The following is a 12,052-nucleotide window of genomic DNA, read 5'->3' on the forward strand; positions in this document are numbered from 1 at the left end:
TTGCCCTTGTCTATAGCATCCGATAGAGATATTTTGAGAAAATCTAAATCTCTCATCAAAAGCATTTAGGACATTTATGATCAACAAGTTGTAAACAAGCATTGTTTCTCACCAATAAAACAGCTTCACTAAACCATCTCCCCTAAAAAATAAAATTCCTATAATTCATTCTCATACTGGCACATGTAACCTCCATTCCAAGCAAATGCACATGCTACAGTTCTTCAAAGCAATCCATGGTTTTCCTCACCTCGCTTCAGTCAAATAATATCAATATATACCTTGTGTTTCCGAGAAAGGAGTACAATGACAACAAATTTAAGAAAGTTGAAACCATTTACAAAACCAAAATGACCAAAAAATATCAGCAGAACAGAATTTACCTGGTATAAAAGGCAAACAGAAAACTCTATTGTAAATATAAAAATCACTTTATTTCAAGGTGATAACTTGTAATCTTTTTCAATAAAACTAAAAGTGAGAATAATGAGAATCAAAAACTGCAGCAATTTGAAACTCTTAATCTTGTAAATAGGATGTTAGTGAGATTCAAGTAGCAGATATCAGACTTTGAAGCCAACCTGTTGTCAGATCTCGAGGAGAAAGTCTTCCATGTGCACAAGCAGTTAAGACAGCTTCCACCACAAATGGGACAGCTCCCAGAACCTCCCATGCAGGTAATAAAGGTCTTAGAGGTGCATCCTCACCTATGCTTCCTGATGAACTACTTGGAGTGCTACCCGCAGAAGCTCCAGTTGTAGTAGACAGTGTTCCTCCCTTATTCATCTTTCGATACATCATATTCAAGAGTCTATCAGCAATTTGATGCACAGGATTACCCTGAACAAGACCAGAAAGAGTCGAAGCTATACAAGCTTTGTGCTGACAGTACCAAGCTTTAAAATTTGGAAATGAATCAACAACAACTGGTTGGGCAAATGATGAAGGTGCATCAAGTGTTTGGCCCTTCGCTGAAATTATCATTTGAGATAAACTAGAGCCAAAAATAGATGATCTTTCAACTAGATACTGTTTATTCTCCTTAGTAGTTTTGTCTAAGGTTGAGCACAAAGATGAAGCCAGATGATTGTTGTGCAACAATAATAGGTATTCAAGAGTAAGTTCTGCTCCAACCGGAGCTCCCCTTCCTAAAATGCAATGCTCGTGAGGAGGTCGATAAAATTTCCACAATCTTAAAAGCAAAAGAAAAGCACATGAAAAGACCAAGTAAACTGAAATTTCCTCTCCAGAACTTGATTGCTGTGGCACTGTTGGCAAGATTGATCCAAAAACCTCACAAATAGGCATCAATGCAGCTGCCATTTCTGGAAGCTGCCATGTTTTTAATAAAAGCATCAGAAAACATCAGAAGGAATTCCAACATCTAAACAGATAATATGCAACTCTAGGGAGACAAATCTAACTACACATGCAAAACAAGAACTGATACCATAGAATATGAGAACAATTCAAGCAAAATCGAACATACCACACCATACAAAGAAAGAATATGAACAGCATCAACAGAGGTCACTCCAATAAGGACAGTATATAGTAGTGGTGCATAAGCTACTAAATGACTCCCAGGTCCACCATAATCTGGAGGAGGTGGAGGTGAAAGCAGCTTTACTACAAAGCGAACTGCATGCTCCTATGATAGAATAAATAGTAAGAAACTTGATGCAAAGACTGTTTAAACAAGGAAAAGATTTTCTAGCCATGCTTCTCCAAAATGTCAGATAAAATGTTCCCTACAAATATTAGAATACCAGACAAATTTTGATTAGATAAATATTCATATAGATCTATATTTTCTAAACAAGCTTTGTCTATATATAATATTCACATTAAATGAATGGCTAATTTGAATACGGATTTCATTTGTACTAAATCAAACTACAGGATTTTTTCCATCTCACCTGGACATTCCATCCTCGAACAAGAGATGCACCACACAAGATGCTAGCTGCAGCTAACCTTTCTTCCTCTGATCCACTGATTGCAATTTGATAAACTTTTTCGAGTTCTGCTAAGCTTCCAACATAGCACTGAAGAGTTTAGAGAGATTATATTTCACAAACTGGAGAGTCAAAACATAAACAACCCAGTAAACAAGCAAAAATTCCAAGATCATTTCGGAGGCTAATAAATGATTAATCATCCATTCAAATTCAGATTCCCTCTTGTTAAAGAATATCTTATAGCAAACCACTCAAAAATACCTTGAAGCAGGCGTTGCAATAAGCATATTTATAAGTGAAACAGAGAGAGTAGCCCCTTCAATGAGTGCAGACCAGGGAGATTTTTGAACTGGTGCCGTGTGAGACAGTGGATTTACCAGCTCTCGTACATAACCTGGCCAAAAGTATGCTGAGGAATCAATCAACCTTCTGGCAATGCAAGCTTCAACAATCAGGTGCCACATGCTTCCACCTACAAAAAAAAAAAGAAAAACTTCAGAGATAATAGTTGGAGAGTTGATCCTTAGTCCTATATCAACCAAGCACTTATGATTAGTTCAGAGTCAAGACATAGCATAGGAAAGAGAAAATATGAATATGTAAAAAAACTTAGTTAAATATATTTTCATTTAAGTAATACCACCAAAACAAAGGCAAAATGTGGGCAGTGCATAAGGAAACAACTTTTGGTCCAAAACATGAATAAAACTGTTCGAATGAGGTCACCTGTTTTTATGGAATTGTCATTGCTGCTCAAAACATCAAAGCTTGGACTCCCACCAGTAAAGCCATAAACAAAGGTTGATGCTTTAGCAGCAGCCTGATTCGCAGCAGAAACTACAGACTGGGGAGGTGCTAACAGGCCATCAAACTGTCCCAAAATCTGAAGACTTGATACAAGGGCTGCACGTTTCATATCTGACCCATTCCTCTCTTCACTATGCTCATTCAAAGTTCCATTATTTCTATCTGATTGAAAATTTCTATCTTCTACATCGATTAAATTGGCAATTGTTACAGGTGTAATGGACAAAAGCATGCATAGTCGTGCATCAAGATGAGGTACGGGACCCTCAAGAGGATCTCGCTCCTGTACATCAATTAAAAATCAAAAAAATAAGTATTGGATGTGAAAATAACAAGGCAGAGATCTTTTTCTTTTTAAATAGAGCTTCCTTCTAAATCAAAACTGGCAAATGTTTTCAGGTGTTTTATTAAATTAATTTATGCCAACAGAAGATAAGGCAACTAGATATAAAGTACGTGTATGCACCCTACCCTTTGAACAAGCCGAAGAGCTGCAATCCATACACCTAAAAAAGTCTCTTGCCAACTGGCACCATTCACTGCATGTAATGATTTGATCAATTCTGTACAACAGATGCCCAACGTCATGCAATAGAATGTCAAATTTCAGAAGCCAATATAATTGTATGCAAACTTGAGTAAAAGACAACCTAACACAAATCAGCACAACTAGTTGTCATGCGACAGCACAATACACATTTATAGATGAAAGGTAATCTATTTTAATACTCACACGTACCAGCCAGCATCTCTGGAAAAGATGGAGCTGAAAGATACTTTCCTTCCATTGCATCTTCCATTATTAAATCAAAATGAAGCCATGCAGCAGCTCTTCCCACACCATAATTGTGTTCAAATATTGATGTATGAGATCCTGCATCAATAAGTACTTTGATTGCCTGGTGTTGACTAGGTTGGTATTCTTGACTTAAACCTCTTCGGATGCTGCCAATCAGTTGTGGAAGCAGTTCACTGACTATTTTTGAATCTGATGAAGTTGAGTGCGTTTCAAATATTTGCAAATTTTGAAATAAGTAACTCCATTGTTCAGGCCTACAGAATTTGTGGAAACACCATAATTATGGTTCATTTAAAAATAACCATTGCCTTTAAATATTAAATGTTAAAGACATTGAAATCTGATAAGCACCTAATCCCAAAGACCCAAATCTTGGTCAACAAAAGGGAGTTATATTTTTATTGACTATTTTCTGTACCTTTAAATAAAAATGCGGGTACAGAAATCTCAAGAGTCAACTTTTTGGAGTTGTATAAAATGGAAGTTGTGTGTTATATTCCTCTTAAGGAAATTTATGATCAAATTTGTGTGTCGTAAAAAAATTGCTTCACAATGTGAGCCATAATATTTAGATAACTGGACATACTAGTATCATACTATCTTTGCTACATTGTAAACAAATAAAAGAGAACAGTAAATTTCTTGCTAACACAGACCCTATGGTGATCCAACAAGAATATATACAGTTGCACAACCAAACCCACAATTATGGATATTGCTATCAAATGAAAATAAAATGGGTATTCAATCATATGCCTTCCTACCCTGAACATCCATTTTAATGAAGCAAAAATTTCAAGTATCTTATTAAATTTATCAGTAACGCTAATTTACATATTCTCCTGTACATCTTAAAACACTAGGGATGGAATAGGAAAAAAAAAATAAACCAATTTTTTTAGTATAGTGCCATATAATGAGATATGATTACAAAATTTACATATTCCGACGTGCAAGGCAGAGAAGGGATGCTGTTTTTCTGTGTTCCATAAGCTTTCCAATCAACTCAATGGCCACCATAGAGTTTGTTCTCCGCAAGTTTTCTCTGTGCAAGTGCCTTTTGTCATTCAAGTCATCTTCAATATCCAGGCACATATCATTTTGTCCTGTATTCATAGTTAATATCTGCTGTTTTTCTGACCAAATCATTTGCATGCCCCAATCTTCTGCTGTTGCATTAAGCAGATTGCAAACAACTGTAAATACAAAAAGCACTACAGTCTGACCAAGTTCAGTCACTGGCATACCAAAAGCTTGGGAAATTTGAAGAGCTTCATCGACAGCCTTTATAGTCCTGAGAACATCCATTACATAGTCTCAATTGCATTTCTAAACATGTAAGATATTGCAACTCAAACATCATCTTCGTTGATAACTGTGAAACATAATGCATCTCTACATGCCAAATTACTCATTAAGCATAGCAGGAAGTAAAGAAGTAAATACTAAAAACAAAACACATAACAAAAGAGCATATACAACTAATCAAGGTTCAGCATGCCTTCTAGTTAGAAGGGAGCTTTAACCAATCTCAGAAAAGATTTGGAAAGATGTGGAAAAGAACATTTAAAGATAATCTAGAATAATATATATGACCGAAGGAACATGAAAAAATCAGTGAGAAAATTTAAGCACATAAGCACATACGAAAGAGGAAGAAGCATTGGGAACCATGTTTCATAGATATTTGGAAAAGAAAGAAACATTTACTGTGTAATAAGAAAAATTTCAAGAATTCATGAACTACACCATATGGTAACACTTGAGTATCCACAGATTCTACAAACTGCTCTACCCTAACTTTTGCCACAGATCATCAAGTATCTTTTGCCTCACATTCTTCCCTTCTTCTGACTTGCCTCAGCCCACTTTTCTGCTTTGCACAAACCACAATAAATTCTAAATCCTGCCACCTCCACCATGCATCCTCTCCAACAAAATAAAATAGCTAGCATATCGGATCTAAACCAGCTTGAGGAATTCAAAAATGTCTTGAAGAGTGCAACAGATGTGTGGTAGTTGCATACAAACTCTATATGTCTCTAGCTTCGAATACCAACACCTTCAATCAAACTATCTTCAAATGTCTTTCAATGTAATAACAAATAGGGTTGAACAGAAAAAATTTCACTAAGTACTCTCCACCATTAAACTAATTTGCTTCAAAACAAACATTGAATTAGTTGCAACCTGCACAATATTTAAAGTCCCAAGCTCCTTTGGCCTCCCCGTGATTAAATTGGAAGTCACATGCTTGTGCTTCCTAGAGAAATCAACAGCTCTAAGGAAATATAAGCAACCTGAACAGATAGCAATCATATTAATGAGTGGCCAATGTCTAATATCAGTCCACCCATCCTAGATGGAGGAGGATGGCACTCCTAAATGTCCTTCAACCTTCTAAAACCTTAGCATGCACTCCTACCAAATCCAGTCCCAGCTCACTCATTGGCATTGGCAATGGCCTCTTATCTGAGGAGGATTATAAAGGGTCCATGCTTAGCCCTCAAGACTTTAGTCGCTATTCTTTGTGATAAATCAAGCAATGGCATTTTGTTTTCTGTGGGCATTTCTCATTCACATGCTTCTTCATTGCAAAGTTTAGGGCATCAATCCATCTAAAGATCCTTCAAAAACGTTTTAGCAATTGTGAATTCTCCATAGAGCATATGCAATGTTGGGTGCTGCAGACTCCGGGAGTACTAAGGAAAAGAGAGCTGACATGAATATGGAAGACTTGCATGGCTTGCCTCTCAAATCAAACTATTGCACGAAAAGAGTTAAACACATTTCAAAGTTTGATTTTGATACACATTCAAGTGTTGATGCCACTAAAATTGCTTTAGACATCAAGCTATCATCAGCACGTTCCATGGCCTATGGACCAGTTTGAAAGGTTTACATGAATGAATTTCAAAAGAAAGGAAGTAACTAATTAAGGCTTAAATTTACCTTTTTACCTACCAATGATTCTTTCACCATGATACCAATGTGGGTTTGCCTCCCTTACATTCTGCTATAATTCTAGAGAGATAGGAGGCAGAGGGTGATTGTTAAATTCATTTAGTAAATTTCAACATGCTTACAAGGACACTAAACCAATTCTGGACTAACTTTGCTGAAATCTATGTCAAGATGGATTTGAATAGTCTTCTAGAGTCAATTTTGCTAAAGAAGTATGGATGGTGTTGGTCTCAGGTCCTTGATTATGTTAATATCCCCTTCAAGTGCCACAGTTATTTCAAATATTGTTGTTTTGCAGCCCACTACTGAACAAACGCTTCCAATTCTACAAAAGAGCAATGCAAGAAGATTGAGACTTGGTGGCATGAGATTAGACTACACCATTACTAGATTGATCCAATCCCAGCTCCAAAGGTGCCGTCCTCCCCCTTGCTATAGAAAGATCAATCTACCTCCTCTAGCTCAATTGTTGAAGGTTTGAGTGTTTCAATTATAGCTAACACCATTATGGGCATCCCCACACTACTAGTCATCTCTAGAGGGTGATGGAGATGACAACCCACTAACCTAGAAAATCTACTCAAGTTTCTTCCAAACCCGCCATGGTTGATCATGTACCCACAAACAAGAGTGCTTGGACCGTGTTATAGAAGCAAAAAGATTCTTCTAGAAAGATAAAAATTATCACGCTATGATTATTTATGACTGGAATGAAGAACAATTCAGGTTTGAGTTAGAATAGCACTCCTTTTTATGGTGATCGACCTTAGAGTAGTATACATAAGGATTTCTATGGCTGTTATTTCTAGCTTATATATTTTCTCATATAGAGGATATATCTGGTTTTTTATTATATATTTTTTATAATAGGAGTGGGCCCTACCCACAATTTACTGGTTAAATAAAAGCAGTCCACCCATTCATAATAATGAAGCAACCTGTCCTTATCTATGTTTGTCTCATATCCTCCATCAAAAAATTCACCTCAAATATTGTTTGTCAAGGACAGAGGTACACCACCAAATTTTTACGAGGGAAATATGTAATAAAATATTAAAATAATGTTAATTTTAGTATTAATGCTCAATAGTGTAATTCTATTTCAGTCAGATCGTCTTTGATCTTCTCAGCAGTTTCTTATTAGAAACTTGCTATTCTTGTAAATATCCTTGTATTATTTATGAGCGTCTTGCTCATTCTGATATTCAATCAATTCTTTGAAATCCATTGCGTGTCTCGCATTGTTTTATGGTATCAGAGCCTTGGTTATTTTCGAAATAATTTTTCAATTAAAAATTCGTCATGAATTTTTAACAGTTTTTTTTGAAAAATTTCTTTGTTTATTCGAAATTGCTACTTTGGTAGTTCATTTTGGCTGCAACTACTAGGGTTTTCTGGCTATTTTCTGCCCTCTCCCGCGACCCGTCTCTCCTGCATTTCGCGCAACCACGCGACGCGTTTTTTTCCCGCCTGCAGATTTTTTTTTTTGCCATTTTTGGACGGAAATCTGCATTTTCGGCTAGGGTTTTGACCCTCCAGATTCAGTCGAAAAATTTTTCTGAGCACAGATTCGTGGTGGGTTTTTTGAGATCTCAACTGGGTCGTCGTCAAAATTTTCTGGGTGCCTCGATTTTTGAGCCTCGATTTTCAAGCAAGCGGATCCAGATTTCGACAGCAGATTCTTTCTGGGTTTTTCACAAGGATTTTTGGGTTGTCTTCAGATTTTTCTGGGTCAGCCGGAATTTTTTTCCTTGAAATTCGTGCCCGCAGTACTTCATTTTTGAAGTCTGTACTTGCATCTGCCTTTGTTTCTGCATTGGGATTCGAATTTTTTGAATTCCGTACCAGCGCCTCTTCTCAATTTTTTTCATTTTTCGTGCATTGGGAAACGTGCAAGATGGTGTCATTGACCAACTTGATGTTGTAAGGTAGTAAGGTTTTGTGTACTTAGCATCTTCTTAGTACCTCGTTTTTCGTGCCTCAAAAAGCGTGAAGATGGCTTATGGGCATCGATGTTTGTTTCAGTTTTTAATATTTTTTTACCTAAAAAAAATTCTGATGGGTTATAATATTTTTTTCCCTTGAAAAAATCTGTGGGTTTTAATAATTTTGTCCTAAAAAATTATCTGTGGGTTTTTAAATATTTTTTGTCCCTGTAAAAAAAAAAAATCACGAGGGTTTATGATTTTTTCCTCAAAAATTGTACTTTGCTGCAGTCTGTTTTTAGTCGCACCTAGAGTTGTGCGAACATCTGCACTAGTCTCTTATTTGCAGTCTATTTTCGGGCATCTTGCTCATCTGCAATAGTTTGGAGGGTTTGCCGATTTTCAGGCTGTTAAGGGGAAGACTCCAGAAGAGGTTTGGTCTGGTCGGAAGCCTCAGATCAGCCACCTGAAGGTTTTTGGCTCTGTTGCCTATGTTTGGATTCCAGATGCTAAGCGCTCCAAGTTGGATTCCAAAAGTCAGAAACTCATGATGACAGGATACAGTGATCACCATAAGGCCTACCGACTGATAGATATAGACCCTGAACGTCTTATCTTCAGTCGTGATGTTGTATTTGATGAAAACAAAGGATTCTTTCAGTCCCCTTCTTCTGAGCAGAGTTCTGAGGATCAACCTCACCGTGTTCTTATTCCATTAGGTTCGCCTGATGGGAGGGATGATGCAGAATCTATTTTTGATGATGCACTACCTGAGTTCCCTCCGGAGAATAATCCTCCTCTTGCTGCTCCTGTTCCTGATCCTGAGCCTCTTCCAGCTCCTCCAGATGTTCGCACTTCTACTCTCCGGCCTAAATGGTGGGCCAAGACCATTGGTGATCTCAGGGATACTAAGCTCATTGAGGGTAGAACCTCCCGTAATAAGAGCAAACAGCAGCATACAGTCAATTTTGCTCTCATGGCTAACATACATAGCGTTTTTGAGCCTCAGACATACTCAGAGGCTAAAGGCATACCTGAGTGGGAACAGGCTATGGAAGCTGAGTTCCAGAGTCTTCAGAAGAATCACACTTGGGCCCTTTCTGATCTTCCTTCAGGGAAGAAGCCCATTAGTTGCAAATGGGTGTACAAAGTAAAATACAAAGCTGATGGAACCCTAGACAAGTATAAGGCTCGTCTTGTTGCTCGTGGGTTCTCACAGAAAGAAGGCATTGACTACGAGGAGACTTTTGCTCCTACAGCCAAAATGAGTACCATACGGCTCGTTCTTGCCTTGGCAGCCCAGTTCAGTTGGAAAGTCCATCAGATGGACATCAAGAGTGCTTTTTTGAATGGTGACTTACAGGAAGAAGTCTACATGACGCAACCCCCAGGATTCAAGGTTGCTGGTCAAGAACAGAAGGTCTGTAGACTAGTCAAAGCACTCTATGGTCTGAAACAAGCTCCTCGGGCTTGGTACATGAAAATTGATAAGTACCTGACAGATCATGGTTTTCAGCGGAGTCCATCTGATGCAAACTTGTATGTCAAGCATTCTAGTAATGATATTCTGTTTGTGGTTGTTGTTTACCTCATTGGGTAAACAGGAAGAATACAGAAATCGAACAGCAATGCACAATGCAAATACAAAAGAAGTACCAGAATAAGCTTTCCATTAATGTCAAAAGATGTTCATATTATAATCTGTCGTCCACATTACATGTCCTCCAACACCCGGAGGTGGTACAATATATGACAGCCGAAGGGGTGCGACACAACCGTCGCGACTCCAACTACCTACCCGTCGGCTAACTAACTGACCGCCGTAACTCATTATTACCGACGACAACATAAACATAATATACCAACATAACATAATGATTATTCCCGTCAACATCATCCCCCCCAAGAAAAGAAGTCGACTCCGACGACTTAATACAAAATAGAGATGAACGGCAGGAACTACTGACGCCAGTCAAGCCCGGATCTTATACACTTGCTGCGTCCTCGCCTGAAAACCCCTTTCTGCTACCATCCGATGCTCAAGTGCGGATTTCACCAATATGGCTTCCTTGGCCATCACAGTCCTCCTGTGCCTAACCCAAACTTGTCTGCAAAACACGTTTTTCAGTCTCAACTTCCACCAACTGCTACTCAATTGATATTGTCTCCCTAGCCAATTTGTCCTCGATAGCCACCCGTGCTGCTCTCCCAGCATCCAACTCCTGGGTACGCTGAACTAAGTCTCACGCGACTAGTGCCTCCAACCTGGTGGTCAGCTCCTCCCGAGCCCTCTGTGCATTCACCACGGCAACCTCACATCCAACCGAGACATACTCCGAGTTCCTCAAAGCGTACCAGTCATGCCTGGAGGTGGCCACAATCCGCTGGCACAAATACTAGGAGACACCTCAAATCCTCCATCATACTCCCCAAAGGCTAAAAACTGAACTGAATAACTCCCTGTTGTCGTACGACTGCACGGAACTGCAATGCCTTCCCTCAAACTCTGTTTGTTCGCAACCTCCAAATCCGTCTCCCTCTACGGCTTATTTCTTCCCTGCCAATGCTTAGCTGTGGGCTTCTTTCGCACAATACAGACAACCACAACACTTCCCGTGGTATTCTGTAGCTCAAAAATAAACTGGGGGTCTGGGGGCAACGCCCCCAGCGGGGTCGAGGGGCAGCGCCCCTCGCGGGGTCTGGGGCAGCGCCCCCGCGGGGTCGAGGGGCAGCGCCCCTCGCGGGGTCCTGGGGCAGCGCCCCAGGTGCGCCCAATTTACAACCTTCAAAACCCCACGAAAGTCCATGGCGCGCATCATTTCTGTGATATTTTATGATGTCAAAACCCTTCTTCTACACTCCAATATTTTCAGTGTCCAGGCTCCAGATGTCATCGAATCATTTTTCAAAACATCGTCGTTTTTTTTTTTGTTTTTTTTTTTTTAGGCACTGTAATGTCCCCGATGGCACCCCGGCCATACAACCTCCCTGTACGGTCAACAACAGCACTGGCACCTCCAATCGTGCGGCTGCTTGGTCTACCTGTGGCGGTCGTTTTGCCCTTACGTGGCTGTGTGGATTGTGCAGGCTTGGTCTCTTTTTTTTTTCTTTTCCCTTGCGGCTGTTGCGCGTTGGTGTGCGTAACCCTTGCTGTGCGTGTTGATCGGGCCATGCGGTGCGTGGTCGGGCCGTGCAGTGCGTCTTCCTCCTCCTCTATCCCTTGCTGCGCAGCGGTGTTCGGTGTTGTGCGGTGGTCGAGCTGTGCGGTGTGCGGTGGTGGGTTCATGTCTCGGCAACAACCTTCGGTGGCTCCCACCACACGGTGGTGTCACCGTCGATGGTTCCACCGCACGGTGGTGTCACCGTCGGTGGTTCCACTGCACGGTGGTGCCACCGCACGGTGGTGCCACCGCACGGTGGTGTCACCGTCGGTGATTCCACCGCACGGTGGTGTCACCGTCGGTGGTTCCACCGCACGGTGGTGCCACCGTCGGTGGTTCCACCGCACGGTGGTGTCACCGTCGGTGGTGTCACCGCACGGTGGTGTCCCGTCCACCACACGGTGGTGTCACCTTGGTCCCACCATACGGTGGCCA

At 40.2% G+C, this 12,052-nt stretch overlaps 1 protein-coding gene across 1 annotated transcript in view; it reads right to left on the minus strand.

The window, feature by feature from the left end:
• Positions 1–540: 540 nt before the first annotated feature.
• Positions 541–12,052, minus strand: part of LOC131030060 (mediator of RNA polymerase II transcription subunit 33A) — a 60,017-nt gene continuing 48,505 nt past the window's right edge. The window contains exons 3-10 of the mRNA XM_057960742.2: positions 4,508–4,861; positions 3,508–3,821; positions 3,240–3,331; positions 2,688–3,051; positions 2,223–2,433; positions 1,920–2,034; positions 1,490–1,651; positions 541–1,332 (exon numbers count right to left, since the gene is read on the minus strand). Coding sequence (XP_057816725.1) covers positions 550–1,332; positions 1,490–1,651; positions 1,920–2,034; positions 2,223–2,433; positions 2,688–3,051; positions 3,240–3,331; positions 3,508–3,821; positions 4,508–4,861 — 2,395 coding nt within the window. The 3' untranslated portion in view covers positions 541–549. The remainder of the gene's footprint in view (positions 1,333–1,489; positions 1,652–1,919; positions 2,035–2,222; positions 2,434–2,687; positions 3,052–3,239; positions 3,332–3,507; positions 3,822–4,507; positions 4,862–12,052) is intronic.

The sequence above is a fragment of the Cryptomeria japonica genome, chromosome 7 (assembly GCF_030272615.1).
Source record: "Cryptomeria japonica chromosome 7, Sugi_1.0, whole genome shotgun sequence".
In the NCBI taxonomy this organism is placed as follows: domain Eukaryota; kingdom Viridiplantae; phylum Streptophyta; class Pinopsida; order Cupressales; family Cupressaceae; genus Cryptomeria; species Cryptomeria japonica.